Below are 22,565 nucleotides of genomic sequence, written 5' to 3'. Positions count from 1 at the left end.
TTAATAAGCAGACATACCTACAGCGCTATTAGGATAGAAATTAATTGTCAGAGGTTCAACATTAGGTCATTAATATCGGTACAGTCCTTTCCACAGCTTAATAATTTTAGTTTATCATACTAATGCAGTAATAAGCCAATGCAAAATAAAGTACTACTGAGTCATAACATAATGAAAAACATTATCAGCTATTTGTTAGCCAGTTCAACCTCCGTAGAAGGATACCCAGACGTTAGCTTACATGAGTATCACAAAAATGGGCATACAAGCTAACTAAAGGTACCACATCTGCTTTCGTGAATGAGAATGTGTGTGAAAAAGTGACATGGGTAGACTAATACTTCACTGTGTATGAGATGACACGTGTAGATCCTCTTAAAGCACACAAAGAGTTAGTGTATAACCAGTGGTACCGCGACGTCAGTGTCTCTGGCACTGAGCGGAGTTGGTCGGGGCCAGCAGCAGCAGCAGCAGCAGCAGCAACGTCACTCCCCGACGGCGGCATCAGAGCAGCACGAGCGAGTCGGTTGCTCCGGAACTCGGCGGAGGAACACAAACGTTGGTCAGTGAGGGTCTCCATGCTGCTCTGAGACTGTCTAGACGGCGAGTTTCCGCGTCTGTAGCTCATGTAAACCCCGAAATTACGCTTTTATTCATTTCAAGGTGAGTTTACTGGTTTCTTTTTGGTTAACTAGCTTAAAGTAACAGCGTGGGTACCAACCGTTGCGAGTACAATGACTCGCGAGCCTCCCGCACTGTAGCCGTTGCACTGTAGCCATAAACTGTGTGTTGCTATGGTGCCATGCAACATCCCACCTGCTGCTGCCGTGTCTATAAATGCGTTTTTCTTTCTCCTGTTGACCAAAACAAGTATAAATATGTAGAAACAAAGCGTCTTTTATGTGTTTTACTAAAGCCATTTATTTATTTAGAATTTAGGAGTTCGTCTGCGTTTGTATTATTGTGCTGTCTTCACCTAGTCACCTTTTTTCTAAAGACTTGAATTGAGTCGATCGTTTCCGAGACTTGATTAGCTTTATAAAGCAGCAGTAGTTCAATTTACATTTACTACACTCCTCTTGCTCATATGTGCCTGTCGGCTAAATTCGGCAGCTTTGGCAGACAGTATAAAGGTCGTTTTTAGTGTTTTTCCACTCCAGTAGTCATATGCCTGTGGCTCTAGGTGACAAAACAGTACATTTCCACTAAAACACAGCAACTCTCTCTGTAACTGCTCTCTGTCTGTCTATTTTTGTAGTAAAACCGAGGAAGACAAGGCTGAAAACAACACAAGATGGTGATTACCAGCGTGGCATCCCTCAGAAGGACATCACCAGCCATGGAGACGGAGAACAGATGTTTGCAGTGAAGGTGCATATAGTATTTTCCTATTCTGTGGCTCGCACAGCTGCTGTGGTTAGGCATCAGTGCATGCCGACGCCAGGCCCACGATACAAAGAAATTCCATTATCCCCCATCTCCTGTCTGCTGTGACAGAGAGGAGGAAATCACCATACCATGCTGTCGTGAGGCCAGGAAGGAGGGGGACTTATGAGTCAGAACAGAGAAGAAAAGAAAACTGTCACTCTTCAAATCCGCCTATATGCTTGGTAGACAGCTCACACGCTTATTTTAAGAGCAAGACCAGCTCTCTTCTCAGCTGGCATCTTGAACTATATAAAGAGACCTTGCTTCTTTTTTCTTTTCATAAATTATTACTGAGACCTTTTACTTTTTCTTTAACTGTTTTGTGCGTATAAATCCCAGGGATTAGAGTTAATACTTTGAGTGAGAGCAAAGTACAGCAGGGCGCATCCAAGGCGAGCTCTGTTCATTGTATTTTAGTTTACACACCTCCTTATCTGAGCTGTCAAGAGGGAGGATTCTTTTCTACAGTAACTTACCCAGAGCAATAGAGATAGTGGTGGGAAAGGAGGGGTGGGAGGAGTGAGAACAGAGAATGACTGTGAGGGAGTGAGCGTGCTTAACCCAGCCACTGAGTGACTCTTGTATCCAAGGACGAAGGTAGCAACGCATCCAAACGCCACTCTTCGCCCACGGACCGCTGTGAAGAAACGAGGTGGTCACATAGGCACTCGGCTGCGCTCATATAGACTCAGCAACCTGCCGACCCTTCTTCACAGGGCCCCCGGGGTTTGAATAGGCAGTCTGGAGTGCCAGGGCTGATGACAGAGCAGATCATGGCAGCAGCTAGAGTGAACTACACAGAACGATAGACTTTTTTTGGCTTGAATGGGAGTTTCTTTTCTTTTTTCCCTACAAACCAAAACAAAAGCGTTTTTCTCTTCTTTCACCGGTGTCATTGCACCTAAAACTGGCCCACGTTTGTGTGTGTTTTTGGCAGAGGAGCAGACTGGAGAGGAGGTAGTAACAGGTGCTGCGTGCCAAGGTGGATTTGGAGGTGTGGAGGAGAGCTGAAGATCATGGGTAAATCAAACAGCAAGCTCAAGCCAGAAGTGGTGGAGGAGTTGACAAGGAAAACTTACTGTAAGTACTTTCAGGTCTTTTGTCTGTAGAAAGAAAATCCTGCACAAAATCTCTTCTCTGCTGCCTGTATTAGAATAAAGACTTGGATGTGTTGAGATTCCACATCAGTTACTTAGAGCTTTCACTAAATGTCAGCTGAGAATAAGCCCCCCGTCTGATTTCAATTTACATTAAAATGTTGTGGAGCAAATTGGGATCAGCTAAGGTCTGGCAAAAGTTGTAATCAGCATCTTCAAATCACGCTGAAGGGATTAATGAATATGGAGATGCTGAGTTTGTATCAGTTTCCAAGCAGGGGGCTTTTAGAGATGAGGATGTGGTTTTATATGCAGATCATGAACACTCTGTATAGTTTTATATGAATACAAAGAGATAGAAGATAGATATGAATACAGAATATAGACTGAATTAAATGTAAAGTAATTAATTCTATACATGTCACAATTATAAATTGCATTCCTTCATTCAGACTGACAGAAATGGTGACATTTTTAGTGGAATTCTAATTCAGAAGCTGGATTCAATCTGCAACATAACAAGTACATGAGATCATGATGTTCCTGTCGACTTATAACGACGTTGCAAATCGACAGCATTCACTTTTCTTACCCTATAGCACTAACTTTTTTAGCAATGATCTCCTGATAAACAAAATAATTCCCTCACCGTTGTCAATCAATTCTGAGCAGAAATTATGTTTATAATTACCGCCACAATGTCTGCCAGGAACTCACTATATTAATCATTTGTCTGCTATTTCTGGAGGGAGCGTTATTATTATTATTTGAGCTGTACAGTGTGCAGGTGTGGGTGGGAGTTGACATCCATTGGCTGCTTAATGACAGTGTTATTTGTGTGGTGGGTCTCTCCACAGCGGAGCCAAGGAAGGCTGTTGTGGCAGGAAATTGCTGTGGAGGAAGATTGGGCTTCGTGCTGGGCTGGGCTGCTTGCTGCTGTCCTTTACTCACTCACTCATTCTCTCTCTCTCTCTCTCTCTCTCTCTCTCTCTCTCTCTCTCTCTCTGTCCTCCTCTCTTACCCTTTCGCCCTGTCTCTCCCGCTTTATCCCCTAATTGCCCTCTTTGAGCAAGGAATGGAATAGTATAATTAGGATCTTATCTGGTTAGCATCGCTGAGAGGGGCACCAAGCTTTCTCTCCCTGTGTGATCACTCTCTCTTGGTCTGTTGTTGCCTTGTTGAGACTATTTCTGCTTTCCCTCATCCAGTTGCATCCCTCTCTTGCTCTCCCATGAGATGCTTTGTCTGCCATTTTAATAAACACTTTCCCTTGGCTCTTGACAGATTGGGGACTTATAAATTTCTCCGCGCCTATGTGTCTTTTTGTTTCGGTGATAGAAGAAGAAGGCTGTTTTTTTTTTTTAGGCAAAACGAATTATGCCCTCTGTGTTGACAGGCTACCAACAAGGCCAGGCCATAAATACAGCCTGTTTTGTTTCTCTTCTACTTTCTTGTATGTTGTAAATGCAGGCATCTTCATAAGAAAATTATTATGACCTTAAATTAAACACATTCTGATCAAAGACTACATTACACTGTGCAACCGCTCTGGCTAGCCAGTCTTTCTTTCTTGTTCCTGTTAAAAAGTGTGGTTGCACTCTCACCTGTACTTCAAAGAGAGCTTAATTCAACCCAGAAATCTGAGTCCGAGTGACTGTTCTGGCATCACATGGACAGACCAACAGTCCTATCAAAATGTCTGCAGGATGAAGGCCTGGCCCATGTAGCAGCATGATGATTTTGTAAGTTGTCAAAGCCATGAAGAAGCTCACAGTGACAGAGCTCAAGCTGGGTGTGTGCTAGCAGACCCTGCAGGGCCGAGCAGCTGAGTGGGCCCTACTCTCTCCTGCAATGGGCTGATTGCATTATTACCCATTGCCTCTGACTGAGTTATATAATGCATTTCTTTTTTTATTAACTCCTAGCCATGTTAAATTGCCTCAATTTCTGACTGCATTGACTTTTCAGGGCAATTTAATGGTAGCTTGGCATGGCTGACAGTCGTGAGATTGACCCTGACATTTATTGCCCTGGTAGGGGTCACATGATGGCTTTTGTAGTGAAATGCTGAGCAGAACAAATTAGGTGGAGATGTATGCAGGCGGAGGCTACCTGTCCTGGCTTTCTTATGGATAGCTTCTTTGTGATTCTGCTCCAGAATAGCTGAAGGCACATTATAAAGTACATGTGTAAATTTCATGGTAAAGTTACTGCAATACTCATGAATACATTTTGTATTACCTGACCCGTCCCTTGCATTGTGAGGTCGTTGGACATTACTGTAGTTTTAGTTTATTCACCCAAAAAAGTATTTTTTATTACAAGTAGGCGTAAAAGTTTTGCCTCCCTGGTTGAAGGAACCCTCACTTTCCTCAAGGTTAAACATTACACTAGAAGACATTATCGATTAACTCACTAGATGTTTGTTGTATTTATAAGGCTCCTCCTTTGCCCAAGGCCCAATAGACAAATAGTACAGTGGTATAGCCTCACACCAGCATGAATTCAAAATGTCTCTCTCCAAGGACCACCTGGTTGAACTAATGCTATTGATTTCCTCCAGCCATTGTTTTCATTAGTCAGCTCAGGGGCAGAGCAGTTGAAAATTGCCTTGGTTACTTTGGAGAAAGTAAAGAGTTAAGGGAAATCCATGAGGGATTGTTTGATTAGATACTGGCAGATATTGGTGTTAGTGTGGGCATGATAACACATCCTGCCTTCTAAACTGGTCTCTGTCTTAAATCTGTGTCTGACCTTCTTTTCTTCAGCCTTGTTTGTCTTTTTGTGGCTCCCTGGGGTTTACTCCCACTTGTCCTCTACTATACTGCCCAGGAGAAATTATTATTCACAGTCTCTGATAGTACATTGCTATTTTCCACTTGCATGTGCATGTCGAAACTAGGGGGGTAACGATACATCGATATGGGATGATGTATCAATTCAATGATCAGTGATTTAATATCAGCAGTAAAAAGTGAAAATGTCAATGCAATTCATCATCTTTAGGATACACCTTTATTTCGAACTTCTTTCAGCACATCTGTCTCACTGTTTCTTTCTAAACACCAGGTAGATAATGGCCAAGAAACAACCAGATAATATCAGATATATTGGACTAACTCTTATATTTAATCCCCTCTCAGGAATAACAATAAATAATACATTTGTAGTCTGGAAATATTTTTGATCTCGGAGAAAGATTTGACAAGGCGCTGAATGCAATCACTGCTTTTATGAGATGCAATGTGCAGGAAACACAACAAACCTGGCCTGAAAACCAACCACTGCTGGCTGATGGAAAACTCGTCACTAACTGGGTGCTGCTTGTGATTTTTTCTGTGAAAGTCCCTACAGACACCAAGTCCATAATAATACTACATACTGCAAATTCAAAGGCTTTCATCAGTGGGCAATAGGCTCAATCAGGCATTTATTTAAATGAAAATCTTCGAGATTATCACTTTAAATGCCTGGAAAGGTTCAATAATAAAACTGTCAAATTAATTTTTAGTTGTATTTTGTAAGTTGATCTAAATGTAAAGGATATTATATATCGTCTCATTGTATCATGACAGACTTTGTGAAATCATATTTTATTGTGATGAAACTTGAGATTTACACCCTTAAATGAGACTGTTATTTTATATAGGTATATTATATATTATGTGGTATTTTTGGTTAAATCAAACGTGTGTTCGAAAAGATTGGGCCAAAGTCACGATGCAACTACGTGGCTCCTTTGTTGTATCTAACACCAAGCTCCTTGTTTTCTAGGACAGCCAAAGTTTCCCTCTCAGCTAATGTCACTCTTTATTTCTCTTACAGTCACAGAGAAAGAGGTGCAGCAGTGGTAAGTGTTTTCATTCATTTTTAATCACAATGTTTCCATTCCTCGTGTGAGGCAAGTCATATATTTGCAATTGTGCTATCGTATCTTGACCCATTTGCAAAACCAACCTTGATATATTTTGCTCAGGATTTGGTTTCTTGTATCCGTGTACAGTGTATTTAAAATTAGTTTGATGCTTGATTTGCAGCCATCTCCTTCACACTGCCCCGAAGACAGACAAGCTCTGCAAATAGAATGACTTTGAAGCCTTACTGAGACTAAGTGACTTTGAAGGCTGATAACACTGATACAGACATTTCCATGATGCATTCCTCAACAACCTTTTTGCTCCTTTTGCAAAAGGGATGTCTGATAACAGAAGAATGCCTGGGGCATAAGGTCCTTTCACTTTCAGGCACTTAATGACTACACGGCCTCAGATCCGACACAAGGTTGCTGATCAGTAATCCTTCCTGTGAGATTCTGTACCTATTAGTCAGTGTGACCCACACAAGCATCATCTCGCTGTAGCCAATACTCACAGTGTTATAACATGTGCTTACATGTTTTAAAATGAAACATATTCAGACACCTCAGGGCAGGAAGAGTCACAGAGCTGTGGTGGGAGTGATCATTACTGTCAAGGTGTTAATTTCTGAAGGCACAATTTGTAGCGGCTGGTGACGGATAAGAGACAATGCATCATTTTTTACAGAGATGATTCAAGCATGAGCGTAGTCATCTCTTTTGTTTGCTGCATGCTGCTCTTGGGCTATTGTTTCTTTGGAAATGAAAAACAAAGACTAGTGCATATCAGAAGAGGGAGCACTGTAATAAAGTGATCACTCCTCCATGTTCACACTTCAGTTATCCTGCTTTGCTTTTGCATTTCACGACCTAATTCTGCATGCATGAAAAGAGCTGTGCCTCGAGAGCTAGTCGCTGTTCGTGTCCCCTGTTAAAGGGGTTTATGGGGGAGGAAGGAGGCAGGGCACTGTCACAGCCACATAGCAGCAGCAGCATTAGATAAAACCGGGCATTGGCAGGTCCAGAGCCTCCGTTCTGGCCTGTCTCTGGCAGAGTGCACTGAGGTGGAATACCCCCTCCTTAAACCTCCACTGCCCCCGGCTTTGCAGCCAACTAGCTCATCATCACTCTCACTGTCTTTCACAGGAAAGTTTGCATGAGTCCTCACTTGAAGATCAGCAGCAATCAACACGATTGAGTGTGAGGGATGGGAGGGAATTTTACCAGGGGAAATGCCAGATGGCGTGTAATTAGAGCACAGGCAGAGACACAGAAGAATTAGCAGGGTTAGATAAATGCCTGTGTTTTACATTAAATTTGTTCCCCTTTCTAATTCTCCTCTAAGGGAACATCATTTGTATGCTCGAGGCTCACCTGAAATCAATAACATAATGCCACAGCGCAGTGATGTCCCTGCCAGCTATGCAAGAACAAGAGAAACATCCTGCACAACTCTTTAGCAAACCACCCTGGTAGATGCCAAGGAGTCGGAGCCAGAGCCAGTGATAAATACTTTATCTCCATGCTGCCTCCCCAGTGTGGTCTGATGCACAATGTCACGTCTGTTATGTCCCTGCAAGTTCAGTGCGTAGTGGCCTTATTACACCACTTCACGTACACTGTGACTGTGTGTGTCTCAGCACCAGTGTCACCAAGTCAGATTTCTTGTGCATGTTATGTTCTTGGCAAATGAAGGTGATTATGATTATCGCTCTGATGTCTCTGACACTGAGCGAACATGTTTACACTGCTACAGTGCCTCCGTACTGTGCAACTGTACTGCTAATGTATTTTCTGCTTATGTAACTCCACTAGTAGTATGTTAATTGTTGAAGTAAGCCTAACATGTGCAGAATAATATGATTATTGACTTGCTAAAAAGGGAAAATAGCATTTGGCAAGAGGTCTCTGATAAATAGTCAAACCTTATGCGAGAATTTGACAGGAGCCCAACCAACACTGATTTATTTCCAAATAATTAACTTTAACTGATTTTAGTTTTTGTTTAACTTAAACCCATAACTTTTTTTAAAGATTATTTTTCAGCCTTTTATTGCCTTTATTGAAGGAGAGGACAGGGGCTAGTGTTGGAAACAGGGAAGAGAGAATGGGGCATGACACGCGGCAAGGTGCTGGAAAGATATAAGCATTTTGATCAAATCTAAAGATGTAAATTTAGGATTAAATCATTAATAACTACAAACAACATAATTTAACAAGAACATACTTCATTTAGGATTTTAAAAAGTCAATAATAAAGTCAAGTAATATTTTTCCTAAGGGTGCACGGTGGTGCAGTGGTTAGCGCCGTTGCCTCACTGATAGAAGGTTCCTCATCCGAACCCTGGTTCACACGTAAGGGGCCTTTCTGTGTGGTGTTCGCATGTTCTCCCAGTGCATGCGTGGGTTCACTCTGAGTTCTCCAGCTTCCTCCCACAGTCCAAAGACATGCTCATTAGGTTCACTGGTGACTCTAAATTGGAATATTTTTTCTATAGCCCAATATTACAAGTCACAAATTAACCTCTTGGGTCTTATAATCTGTACAAGATACAATACCCTCTTTTCTTTTACCCTGGATTCTAATAGGAGAAAAATTACAGAGTTAAAGGGATCTCTCCCACAGGACGGACGGACATGAGATAGATGTCTTGTGTACAATAGATCAACAGAGTATTACAATGGAGACAGCTATATTGCTATGCAGCCTCTGAAAACTGATAAATATGCTAAACTACAATTACCATCAGATTAAGAAGAGTGCAGTAATTATTTGTATTTAAAAAATGACCTTCTGCCAATAACTTATTATTGGGGCTTTTCACATCCTGTTTTCAGGTTTTGGGGAGTATCGCTGCATATGAGCAAAAAAGTTGTAACAAGTCTTTTGTGACTTGAGAGGAAGCTGCGTGAAATCTGATTAAGTGATTTCACTAGAGCCAGCGTCGGTTTGGCCTGAAGACTACATGTTTGGCAGGAAACAAAATCTTAGAAAGAAGTCAGTTTGACAGACTTCTGTAGTGCACTCCCCATCTCTGCTTTTTGCTACCAGCTTGTTGCTACATTAGCCGCTACTAGCATAACACACCCAAATCAAAGATAACATAGAAGACACTTTAAAGGTTACGTCAATGATCTTAAATTGTATTCACTTGCCTGTAGATGGGCATGGTGTCCTTTTCCCCTCCAAAAACATCCGTCAATCCATCCATTATCTATACAGCTTGTCCTGTTCAGGGCTGCGGGGGGGGGCTGGAGCTTATCCCTGCTGTCATTGGGCGAGAGGCGGGATACACCCTGGACTGATCGCCAGTCAATCACAGGTCCTACATAGAGACAGACAAGTTTTCACACTCACATTCACACATACGGGCAATTCAGAGTCACCAATGAACTTAACGAGCATGTCTTTAGACTGTGCGAGGAAGCCGGAGTACACGGAGAGAACCCATGCATGCATGGGGAGAACATGCAAACTTCACACAGGATTCGAACTAGGAACCTTCTAGGTGTGAGGCAACAGCGCTAACCACAGCACCACAGTGCACCTCCAAAAATAGTTCAATAATAATACCTAACAATAATACCTTTTTTAAACAAAGAAATACAACTTTTCTTTCAGTCTGAACTTGGAACTTTTGGTTTTACATGTAAGTCCTTTTAAATATCTGTGTATCTGATTGGAAAGAGACGTCAGCAGCACTTACAGAACAGCACCGACAGAGATAGGAGATACTGGCTGCCTGTTTTTGGGAGAATGTGTGACTTAGACAAGCGGGCTTAAAAGAGAAGTTTCCAACAAAGTTATTTTTCTCATAATTTGTCCGTCTGAAAAATGTCAATTCAGGGTCAGATTGTTCAGACATTATGTGACTTGTGAAAAATGGGTCCAATATATTCTTTGGTGACTGAGGCGAAGCAATCAGTCATAATCTGTGCTCGTGTTCACCTCTTCCATTTTGGATGAAAAACTCAGGACCTGCCCCTGGTCCCTAAAGAGGTGACTCCGTTGCAAAACTCGTTACACAGGTACAGGAAATTACTGTCAGTTTCCCGTCTCGGCCCAAATCTCAAAGCCAACTGTTGGCGAATTGCATTGTGGGTTACGTAGGGGCCAGGTTTTGAAAAGGAAAAACAGTACCTCTGTTTTTTGCATCACTTTTGATACTCTTCTAATTCACAGCTCTATCATTTTCACAAGCAACAATTAGTAACAGAAAAGAAACCTTCTGTCAGGCCCTGTCAGGCAGGGAAAAGTTTTATTACAGGGGCACTCCAGTGATTTAGTAGTTTACTTACATAACGTTGAGTGACTCATAAGAAACAACATATCCTTTTATCATTTTATCCCCTACATTAATTATAATGCAGCTCAACAGTGTATTTAATTAGACTGCATCCACTTCCTAAATTTCCACTTCTTCACCATACCTGCAGTATCATAGGCTTTCCATTAAGAAATCTCAAGACTACAGTGCACACCAACATGAGAAAAAGTAACGCTGATGATGTCGACAGCATCAGGGTTAGAATCCACTCTTTAAAGCCTTTTCGTCAGGCATAATGGTTTTAAAATGCAGACCTGTTCTGACATCAATCAGGGCCACTGGGCGGCATTATTTATGTGGTCGCTGATTTAAATGAATTATTATGTATTAATTCTTTCTCCTGTCAATGCGATGAAGGATACAGGAAAGCTTTTTGCATCCATTATTTATGTTGAGTAGTCCAATAATAAACAGATTTCTCTGCTAGGATTTCTGCCCAGCCTGCCCAATTTTCTGTTTCTTATCAGGGAGCATACAAACTGATGCCAGTATATACATAGGCCTATCTGTTTGTTCCTCAACTCTAGAGAAGCAACAAGCCATGAGGTCCTCATGTGTTGCTGTTAATCAGCCTCCAATCTGTTCTTTGTTGTGTCTCTTCTATTTTCCTTGTTTGCTTTATTTCTGCTTTGGTAACGTCTGATCTTTTTGTAACTGTTTTTATTCATCCTAAAACTCCATGTTTGTTATGTGTTTTACTTTGTTTCACTTGTATTGTCTCCACATTTTCTCACAATAATGGAAAAAAAAATCAGCCTCCAATCTCAGATCCCATCGGCTATAGTCTGACGACAGTGTAGCCTCTGGGGACAACGGTGAACATGCTGGGGCATGTGGCCGGCAGTTGGCGATAAACGTCTTCCTGTCAAGGCTTCCTTGTGATTTACTTTAATTAAAGGGTCTTACCTCTGCCGAAAAAACATCATGATGCACATTTGTAAAAAGTATAAATGAAGCTTTGTCAGGAAGAAGAAAACAACTTTTAAAAATGCTCGTTTGTTGAATGGAGGTTGGATCGATCATTAATGATGCATTCAAGGAAGACGGGAAATCTGAACAGCTTTCGTCACACTGCGTCAAGGGAATTTTTCTCAAGATGAATTTTAGATCTAGAGCGGATTGTTAGCTGTTAGCATGCAGATGTCTGTTTATAGAGATTAATAAGAAGCTAAATCGTTGGGAGCCGGCATGTCATTACGTTCTGCCTGCTTTTGCTCTCCACACTGGCTGACTGCATACGCTGCAGCCAGCTGATATGTGATTGGTCAATATTGTTCGGACTACAAGTGTAGTACAAACGGAAAACCAGAACCCTTGCCATCCCTAAAATCCACATCACTGCATCCAGATTCTACATTTCTATGTAGAATCTGTAATAGAGATTAATGAGCCTCTAATTGGTCTGCAGCCTAGGCAGAGGAACTCTTGCATCAGCCTACACTTCTAGGTCATAATGTTGTTAGTGTTGAAGTTTTAATTGAATTCTACTTTGTTTGTGATAAACTTAAATTGGCAGATAAATAAATAAGCCCACCTGAAGTGATTAAATAGGAGCAACACACACACCTCCTGTAAACCTTGTTAGCAGATGGAGGTAATTGTTGTGGATGTTAAGATTCTCCCATTGGAGGGCAGCAGTTGTTCACTTTGGCTCTACCTCTGACACAATGAAGTCCAAACGTATACTAAAACACGTAATGCATATAGTCCGCACACTATGCTATAAAGCACGTAACATTATCATTCAGCCTTTTATATTTGCTGCCTGGTATGAAATTAAATAGTTGCACATAAAAATTGAAGGTTTCAGGTGAAATGGGTCGGCTTTGGATTATGTATATATATATATTATGCATTGTGTGTTCTGCTCTTTGAATACCAATTAGGTTGTATCCTGCATTTAGTGAGCCAGCCTTTCATATTTCATGCATATTTCCAGATAATTCAAATGTGAATTACATGCTTCTGCTTCTCTTGTTGCCGAACTTTTTTCCCAGCTGCTCCTCAAAGCGTCTCTCCATCTCTCCCACTATATAGAGCTGCCTTCATTAACTCTGAGGCAGATTAAAAGTAAAGAGTTTAAGAGGAGTGAGGAGTGGAAAAAGATGTGTCCTGGCCTTCATTCTTCATCAGAGCACTCTCTCTCCCTCCCTCTCCTTCTCTCTCTGTCTCTCTGGCCGTAATTACAGCCCAACCTTGTTTTGAACAGTCTTAACTGAATCAGAGACGAACACGCAGCACTCCCTTGTGTGAACTTGCGTCAGAAGTTATCAAGAGCAAAGGCTTTTTGCAATCCTTTTTATACCCAGGAAGTATTATTACGTCCCTGCCATTTCCTCCTTTTCTTACTTTTCATCTGGCATTTATTTTTGTCAAGCTCTCTTCCTTGTGCCCTGACCTGTTACACTGTAGTTCAACTTTGATGCTGCTGTGCTCCTTTATGAAGATGTGCAAGGAAACCGCCTACCTTTGAGTGACTGCGCTTGAAATTGCTCATGAAACGCTGCTATATTTAGACTAATAGTGATATTAAGGCGCTCTCCAGATATGTCATTTCCAGCGGCGAGAGGAAGCGCTCAGACTTATCTATCAGCCACGCATATTATCAAAAGAGGACTAGAGAGTAATTTGATTAGAGCTAACCACTCTGGGCTTGCTATTGGATTAGGGCGATCGTCTTATCTGTGAATGAGACAAATAGCTTTGCACTTTAGCTTTTTGATCCAGCACAATCTTTCAAAGCGCATCAGTAATGGCTGCTGCAGACGTGTGGAAGGGGCCTGAATTTATTCCCATTGTTAGTCTTTTCTTGATGTTGTGTTCTTTTTTACATTATAGATGATATCTTTGAATAATCTCGATCTGTGTTTTATTTTTCAGGTACAAAGGTTTCATTAAAGACTGTCCCAGCGGGCAGCTGGATGCTGTCGGCTTTCAGAAGATATACAAGCAGTTCTTTCCTTTTGGAGATCCCACAAAGTTTGCTTCCTTTGTCTTCAATGTGTTTGACGAAAATAAGGTTGGTGATTAAAAATGTTTGTAATTATTTACTTCAACATGACAAAGAAAATGTTAAACAGTGGTTGTTTGTTCGGGGCTGCCGCTAGATAGGGAAAATGTTGTTAAAGGCACCAGTGTCCGAGGATGGAGCTAATCTTTTTCAGCCAGAGGTTGCACAGAACGAAAGGGCAATGTCGTACATAAATCATTTTTATTTTCCTCCTGGTATTGTTCCAGTTGCTCTCTGCGCTTATTATTTTTTTTAGAACTGCAGGCCAACAGGTTTGTATACAAAAAAAGGTTATTTATTTAAAGCTCTTCTGAATGAAAGCTGTTTTGGACACTGAAATGTATTGAAATTCGAGGCCAAGTGTAATCATAACATGCAGTATAAGCCCTTGATATTCTATGTTTATGTTACAAACTAGGGATGCTACATATTGGATTTTTTTGCCGATATGCCATTATTTTCCAACCCTTTTTGCCGATATCAATACCGATATATTAGGCACATGTTTTTTTTCACGCCATTGCGGAGAACATCACTTCTCCCCTGTAGTGGAATTGATATCATGCCTGCTCTTATTATAGTGGCCCACTGGCAGATGTAGAAATAACATAATACAGTGCTTTTTAAAATGTACACATTCACTGGGCAATATAAGAAAACTACTTAAACTTAGTGGTTATATGCCATATTTATTTGTATATAACATTTTTTTTCAAACTGTAATATTCATACAGGTTTGGATGATGCTTTCCCTGAGACAATCCTAATGATAGCAACAACTAGGGCAAATTTTACCTGTTGCACAGAACAAATACACAAGATGAAATCAACCTTGTTGTCCGTTTCGGAAACTTTGAAAAACTGCCATACCGCAGAGGTCTTGCACCCTTCTTCACACTTGTCGGAAGAGGCGTGGCGCAGGCAGTGCACGAGCACGTTCTGGCTGTGTTAATGTCGTAGCATTAGGTCAAGCTTTTATAGGGAATCATTGAGCATTTAGGCATAATCAAAGTGTTGTTTTATCAGCGGAAAATATCGTTTCCAAGTCTTAATGTGCAGATACCGATAACGTGCCGATAATATTGTGCATCCCTACTACAAACGTTTAATTTTGTAATGTCTAATTTTTGCCCTTACTTTTGTTCTTTGTATTTCTGATAACTACAGTAAATCACTGTCTAAATGAACATTTTCAGTCAGTGTTTCAATCGCCCAGATGACTCCCCTCTTTAACTATGATAAACAGAGCGCTGAGGATGATTCACAGCATCAGTAGTAACACATAATCAGAACTCTGAGGTTTGTGCCAGAATCCGTTTCTAAGAGTGGATGCCAGTTTTTTTTTAAAGGTATGAGTGTGTTTTTTTCAGGATAAGAGGACTTGATGAGAAAGCAAGATTTAAAACATTTTTATAAGCCACATTTGTCTGAAGTAATCCACCTCATTGCAGCTGTGCGGGATTATTCAAATAGTGTTGAGGAAGACAAACTGTAGAGGAGCCGCTCCTGGGTTGTTGGTGAGCCCCTGGAGGTTTATTGACTTCAGTTAAGAGGCTTTGTGTCAGGAACATCAGACAAACCCCTCCGTCTGATGTTTATCTGTGACCTTCATTAGCGTTAGGCACCCCATAGTTAGAGAATGCATTGATCTTAACTGTTTTTATGACTTATGTAATCGGCAATGCATGACTTCAGCATTGTCTGCCTGGTCAGATGTCTGGTAGTGATAAAGTTAGCTGACCCCAAGGCCATGACGAGCGCTTGTCTTGTCTTCTACAGCTGTGGCTGAACTCATTGCGCTTACAGGTAAGCAGATGTTGGAAAACATTTGTGATGTCACGCAGTCCTTAAAGTTATGATCTCGAAGTTCTCAGTTTCTTTAGAAATAAACGGAAATTGCAGGCGCATACGTCCCAGATAACCAGACGTCTACAGTTGGTTCTGGTTGTCAAAATCAAGTGTTGTAACTCTTGATTACCTTGCTCGTGGTCGCTTTCCTTTTTAGACTGTTTTCCTTCATCTGAGTGTTGAATTTGTTTCTTTTTTGGGGGGATTTTCACTTATTTTTGAAGTTGTATCTGTAGTCATCCATCTTTTCTTTGTTTGTTCAGCCATAGTAGATTACTATTTACTCGCAACACTTGCAGAGACCGAAAAGCAGCCGCTTAGCTCCGCTTACCCTCTCTGGCAGACCACCCACTGCTGGGTGATGGAAAATGCGTCACTAACTGGGCGCCACTTGTGATTTTTTCTGTGAACGTCACCACAGACACCCAGTCCATAATAACACTATATTCTGCAAATGCAAAGGCCTTAATCATTGATTTGAGTAAATCTCTAGCAGTTGCTTGAAGCTGAAAGTCATAATTTAAAGAGTTGGTCTGAATTAGCGGCGTTTGAGCCACTTAATTATTATCATTGTTAAGAGACGTTTCTCCTCGCTGCACAAAGAACACTGAAGGTTATTGGATATTTGAGCCTCTTTGTTAAGATTTAATGCTTGGGAATTGAACAAAGCTGAGTGAAGATAAGTGTTGTTGGACAGGATTATCCGCCATGCCCATTCATGATGCAGAGTCATTGGAAAAATATTAAACATCTCCGTCCCAAATACACTGCGGTTGTTTGTTTGCTGTAAATTTTAGACTATGAGCCAGTAGCATCCATCTCACTAATGACCAGAGGTGACATATTTCCGCCTCAGGAGAGAGCCAGGTGTAGGGCAAAAATAGAACCTGACTTGGAGCAACCGTCTGGCCCTGTTATGAGCAAAATACAACAAGGACATCATGAAAATACAGCATGGAGATCTTCAAAGAGAAGTTCTAACACGTGTGAAGTAATATGCTCGTCTCATCACTGGGCCATTTCCTCTCTCCTATTCTCTCTCTCTCCCTCTTTGTCACTCTGCAGGACGGACGCATCGAGTTCTCTGAGTTCATCCAGGCCCTGTCTGTGACCTCCCGGGGGACTCTAGATGAGAAGTTGAGATGTAAGCAGATGCACCCTCCTCCTCCTCTATTTTTTTTTTTACATTTAAATGACAGGAGTTAGGATTGACTGCCATGCTTGCATATGAAAGAGGACAGGCAAGTTCCTAGAGAGCAGCAAACAGAAGGTTATTAGCAAGATACAGCAAGCGTCTGCAACCTGCGGTTATGGCCGAATATATTTGTAACCTTTCTTAAAAATGGCACCCTAAAATAACCTGTAACTTTAGCTGTAACTGTGTACCTGAATCACAGCGTGATGATTATTTATATCCTGAATTGTCCCGTCGCCCTATTTAACTAAGACTTCTGCCTGTGTGTCCAATGACCTGACACACTTTATCCTTTGTAATCTATGTAAATATAAAGCTTAATATAATTGATTGTTTAACATTTTAAAGTAAAAGTAGCTTTTTAATTTTTCTATAGAGTCACCTACTAAAAAAACCTTATAATTTAAAGCCCCCCTCCAGTGAAAATCAAGTGTTTAACCTTGTGAACATCTCCATGTGGTGTTCTTCATGTGCTACAAGACATATCAGGGACAAAATAAGCGGTCATCTCCATGGCTGGGCCTGTCTGCTTTTAAACTGCAGTGTACCAAGGACAGGCTGAACAACACATTTTCAGATTGGCAGGTTTGAGATGTCACAAACCTAAGGAGCCAATCCCGTTAATGGACGGGGTGACGCTATGCATATCATTATGTGTAACCTATGGCAACCACTTGGGCGATGCGCGACCCAGTTGTAACCGTCGTCGTCGTCGTCGTCGTCGTCGACTACTAACGTTAACGTTAACGTTGCTGCTACTAATTACTACATTTCAAGCTAGCTAAGTTTCAACAAGTTGCCATTAAACGATGGCAGAGACGTGTTTTGTTTTCGCGACAGAGGGGGAGGTTGGAAATGTGCATAGTGGGCGGGGCCTATGCAGATTCTGAGTTTTTAATGAGGGAGAAGGAGATGTCTTGGGAGGAATTTAACGTATTTTGCAGAAAAACAGACATAATTTATTATTTCAAGCAGAGCATTTTATATGTCTTAAAACATGACTGGAGCTGCTCATGTAATATTTTGTTTAACACTTTAATACACCCTTTTTAATTCAACATCTTTCTCTACACAGGGGCTTTTAAATTATACGACCTTGACAATGACGGCTACATCACCCGGGATGAGATGTTGAACATCGTAGATGCCATATATCAGATGGTGGTAAGTTTGATTAAACATCAGAGATATAAATCTGAATTGTTTGAATGGTAAAAAATGTTATGATTTATTATTTAAGGGGAACACTGTGGAGCTGCCAGAAGAAGAAAACACACCAGAGAAACGAGTGGATCGCATTTTTGCAATGATGGACAAGGTAAGTATTTTATTGTCAACACTAAGGTAGAGAAGACAATGATGAAAGCACTCCGTTCTTTTCCCACTTTTAGCATCAAACTGTTCCTGACACTAAATACAAGTTATCATTATTAGTTCACCTCTAAGAGGACTGAATCTGCCTTTGTTGCCACCCTCAGGGCTTTGACATGGACACTGTTAAGTTTAGAGCGGTTATCTGTAGCCATCACAGCGTCACTAACACCGACCGCAGTCTATAAACATCATATATAGTCCCCTCCACCCCAAGCCCTCGGTGCTAATGCCTACTCCCTCCACCCCAAGAATCTACTCAGCTTTAGTGAAAGATGAGACATGGGTGTATTTGTCAGCCCGCTACTGCCAAGATCAGCCCTTTAGACTAGCTGTGCAGCACAGCAGCGCTTGATTTGTATTGGCAGTGAGTGGCTATCATCGAAGTGCAGTGAAGCAAAGATCAGTCCAACAGCATAAAACGGGGGTAACGTGATTGAGCTAAAGAGCCTCTTTTGCCCCCTGCTGGTTGCTCTTTGTCAAAGCATTCGAGGGTTTCAGTTTCATTGAGTCTCATATTCTTTCTTCCAGAACGCGGATGGGAAGCTGACTCTGCAGGAGTTCCAGGAGGGTTCAAAAGCAGACCCCTCTATTGTTCAGGCTTTATCACTCTATGATGGACTTGTGTAGCAATGCAAGGTGAGTGGGGTATTAATGAGCGAATACCTGCATACTTCCCTGCTTGAGTGATTTTCAATCCTGGGTCATGCCTCAGCTCCAAGCTAATACTGTGTAATTCCCATTTCATCAGAGCACAGAATAAAAGAAAGGAACCCCAGACCGTGTGCTGAAACCAAAGTGAAGAAGCCACTTTTCTGCTTGCAGTTTGTTCCTATGAATAATTCACATGGCCCACTTGTTTGCTGGCAATCAAATAGTCTTGCAGTGCTGAGTGAAGAGCGAGACAGCCCTCTCCTCTCACTGCCTTATGCAATGCGCCGGCCGCTGCCAATTGTTGCCAACATCCTGCTCAGCGTTTTGTCAACTGTGAAGCGAGCCTGTGAAGACATATTTTACTAATGCATTAGCTCTGTTTACAGATTATTTTGCATGCTCTGAACACACCCAGATTATTATGGCTCCACTTACTGTCCTCACTGGTGAACTCTTGCAACTCCTCAGATGGATCCACCTCAGCATCCTCCTGTGCGTTACACGCTAATCCAGCACCATCACACCTGTAACGGGAGGAAGCCGCATTTAACCCAGCTCACCCAGAGGCGGACGCACGGCATCTGTGTCAAGTAGCTGTTCGTCAACATTTCCTGTAAGGATTGTAAACAAATATATCCTCTGATGTGTACGGAGCATTCAAACATGTCAGCAAAGCCCTAAGCCATTTATCCGTGCTTCTACAGCTATGTGGCACCACATACGCACTTGAGTGTTGTGGACTGTGTATGAGCATAACTACAAGCGCAGTGTTGTGATTTTCCCATGAACAGTCCAAGGAACTGAATCCCCTCTGAGATGTTAGCGTGCGTCTTCACATGCTGTAAACCAGGTGAAGCACATGAGCCGCTCAGAGGAACTGTTGCTGCTTCATCACCTCATGGAGAGACTCTAAACCCGGGAGTATCTGGAAAAAAGTGTTACCTGGTGATAACGTGAACACTAACTTAAAGTCATTAAGCAGTATGTTGTACATAATATTATGTAAATATAATGGTAATTTATTTTCTGCTTTGCTGCATTTACGAGAATTTCCTCATGAGTATGGAATGAAGTTTAATTTTTTATCGAAGGTGTTGACATGTATTGCACTGTATTTTTCATTGTGGGATTGTTTTATTCTCACATTCTGAGGTTTCCTTTTCCTGAGAGAAAACAGGGTTTTTATTTAAAGGAGAGTGTTGAAGGAGCGGAGACTTTTCTATGGATTATTTTACTATGTTTGCATCCTATTGTGTTTCCACTTCCCCGTTAGCACGAGCACCCAGTGTCTGCAGTGTTGCACAGCCACATCCTGAACGACATGACCGAGCAACGCGGCGTATTCTCACAGCTTGCATCTGAATTGAGTCATTATGTCTTTTGAGAGTGTCATACTCCACCCTCAGCACACACAGAGGGAGCCCTGGTCATTGAGAGGCACAAACAGACGTCAACTCTTGGTTGTAAACCTTTTTGCGAGCTCCGTGGTTTCAATTGTCCACTTTGTATGTTTCCTTTGCGAGGTCAGAGCATGTGATGATGATGCCTTTTTTTCATTCCTGGACTATTTTACTTACAGCATTAAGATGTTTTATCAGCTTCACTGATTTTATGCCTTATGCAAATGATAATTTACTAAAAGATAAATGTCATTTACCTGTTGATTAACAGTATAAGAGCACAGAATAAAATGCATTTAAGTGGCAAATTTTCTTTTCCTGTTGTGTTTAAAATGAAAGAAAAATATGATTGATGATTTATTGACATTGTTTTAGATTATTTAATAGCTGCTTTGTTAAATGAATACGTGGAATTATCAAATGCGGTTTTTTTTTTAAAAAGCTAAATGAGTCGCTTCTCATTAACCGCTACGGAACCCCTAAGTGGACATGCGTCCAGATCTTGAGAAAACAACCGACAAAACAACCGGAAATGACTCCTTATCACGGGAAAACGGAGTAGGCAAAATGAGATGTATGGATGCATGTCCGCTTAGGGCTTCCGTACATACAATCCAAGACTTCACATGCCATAATTTGTTGTGCTCTGAATAAGAAAATAGATTTCCAGTATTGCACTGAGCTAATTGACTTGGAGGATATAATGTCATGTTGAGCACGTGTCCTGCTTTGAAACACAGAATCTCTCATGCTAACCCTCTGTGGTATAAGCCTGCACTGTATTGCTGTACAATGATAGATGAACTACATAAACCTGTGAAGTCTTGGCATTGATGGGTGGGTTAATGAGGCTCAGTGGCTTTTGTGTCGAAGCTGCCGAGACTGTCTGCTCTCTGCTGGGCCTGCTCAAACCTTCTCTCTGCTTTCTTCTCATCAAGGACAGATGCAAGTGATATGATGAGGAGGTCAGGCGGGTCTAACTGGTGACTGTTCAGTCCTTTGGGTACATCTTTGATTCACTTTGTACTTTATAGAAGTTTCAAAGAATTTCGGCATAGTGCAGGGACAGACAACTTGCTTTCTGAGTCCCTATCTCTTACTTTTGAAGAACACACAGAATTATTTACACCAGGGCTGTTTTTGAGATCTGATCTCCTTAGACGTGATACAGCGTAGACAGACATAATACGGGTATTAAATAATCAATATCATACTTCTATCCGGATCAGCAACAAAGTATAAAGGGATCGTGACATTTCTGTGTGGCACGTCGAGCTATTCCATCCATTCATGTGCCACGGGGATATTTCTCAGGGTGTGCTATGTATAAAATTAGATTGGTGTCAGCTGAATATAAACGTTGGCTATTTATAAAAACTAGGCTGTTACTGAGACAATGTTTTCGGCACGTCCAAAATACAGACTGCAGACTCCGCTGGTAATGTGCGTAAAGCTGCTAAAAACTGCGTCTCATGGGGCCCACCGCGATTACGGAGAAAATCGAATTGAAGGGGGGAAGAGTGGGAGTGGGGGGTGGATAGGGTTAAAGCCTGGAAGTCAGAGTGGGGTCGAGGTAGACTCACACAAACACACAGGGAACCTTTTAATACCCATCTCCGCCCCCGTTTGAAGCGTCAGAGCACCAGCTCTCAAGGGGCTCTCCAACACAGAGTCAGTCCGCACGCTCCTCCAAACTTTACGCACGGATGTCCTCCTGTGGAAGTATTTGACTCTGGATTCTTGATGCGTTTCAGCTGAGCCGTATTGTTCCAAAAATCTTTTCTACCGATTGGAAGCAGTCCCAGACTTTAAACTACTTTGAAAACTAAACTTTTAAAAACTTTTATTCAACTTTTTTTATGTGATTCGCTTCATTCCAGCAGGCAGATGCAGTAAATCTTAAAAAGAAATGACCGCTTTCTTATTAAAGTGCCTAGTCTTGGCGCTGTGCATCAGCGCGCACGGGCTCTTGGCAGTCCCCGGGGCTGAGGAGGATGATGGATCCGGTGACAGCGCTTCGACCCTGGCCTTTGTGTTCGATGTTACCGGCTCCATGTACGACGATCTGAAACAGGTGATAGAGGGCGCCTCACGGATCCTGGAAAAGACCCTCAACCGGATTACCAGACCCATCAAGAACTTTGTCCTGGTCCCCTTCCATGACCCAGGTACCTTTTCACTAAACATACTTTGTTCTTTATATTATCATCTACTCAAAAGGCAACTTTTTTTATGTAAATGTGACTGTCCTGAATTCTTTGTGTGGTTTTAAATTAATGCATGTTTAAGATTTATTGCAGCTTTTAAAAAATCTAATGAAATTGTCAGATTTTCTTGCCAGGTCCAGTCAGCACAATAGCCTTTTTTACATGATCATA

At 41.6% G+C, this 22,565-nt stretch overlaps 2 protein-coding genes across 3 annotated transcripts in view; both read left to right on the top strand.

Moving 5' to 3' along the window:
• The first annotated feature begins 505 nt into the window (after positions 1-505).
• On the top strand, positions 506-19,815 carry ncs1b (neuronal calcium sensor 1b). Of its 2 annotated transcripts, XM_069682907.1 has the most exons (10): positions 506-663; positions 1,259-1,371; positions 2,366-2,508; positions 6,351-6,375; positions 13,590-13,728; positions 16,633-16,711; positions 17,838-17,926; positions 18,003-18,080; positions 18,665-18,772; positions 19,256-19,815. In XM_069682907.1, exons 3-9 carry the CDS (start codon positions 2,445-2,447, stop codon positions 18,761-18,763), a joined length of 573 nt encoding a protein of 190 aa, XP_069539008.1. In that variant the 5' UTR covers positions 506-663; positions 1,259-1,371; positions 2,366-2,444; the 3' UTR covers positions 18,764-18,772; positions 19,256-19,815. The 2 variants fall into 2 exon arrangements, with proteins under 2 accessions (XP_069539008.1, XP_069539009.1); XM_069682908.1 differs by lacking the exons at positions 506-663; positions 1,259-1,371 and having other exon boundaries at positions 2,189-2,508.
• A 2,281-nt stretch (positions 19,816-22,096) lies between these two features.
• The window catches only part of hmcn2 (hemicentin 2), a 47,489-nt gene continuing 47,020 nt past the window's right edge, over positions 22,097-22,565 (top strand). Inside the window, exon 1 of the mRNA XM_069682695.1 lies at positions 22,097-22,355. Within this exon, the coding sequence (XP_069538796.1) occupies positions 22,097-22,355 (259 nt within the window). The remainder of the gene's footprint in view (positions 22,356-22,565) is intronic.

Source organism: Semicossyphus pulcher, unplaced genomic scaffold, assembly GCF_022749685.1.
Source record: "Semicossyphus pulcher isolate SPU_LCO1_2020_fin unplaced genomic scaffold, fSemPul1.0.p SCAF_6, whole genome shotgun sequence".
Classification (NCBI taxonomy): Eukaryota; Metazoa; Chordata; class Actinopteri; order Labriformes; family Labridae; genus Semicossyphus; species Semicossyphus pulcher.
This window is presented reverse-complemented; position numbering and strand designations above follow the sequence as displayed.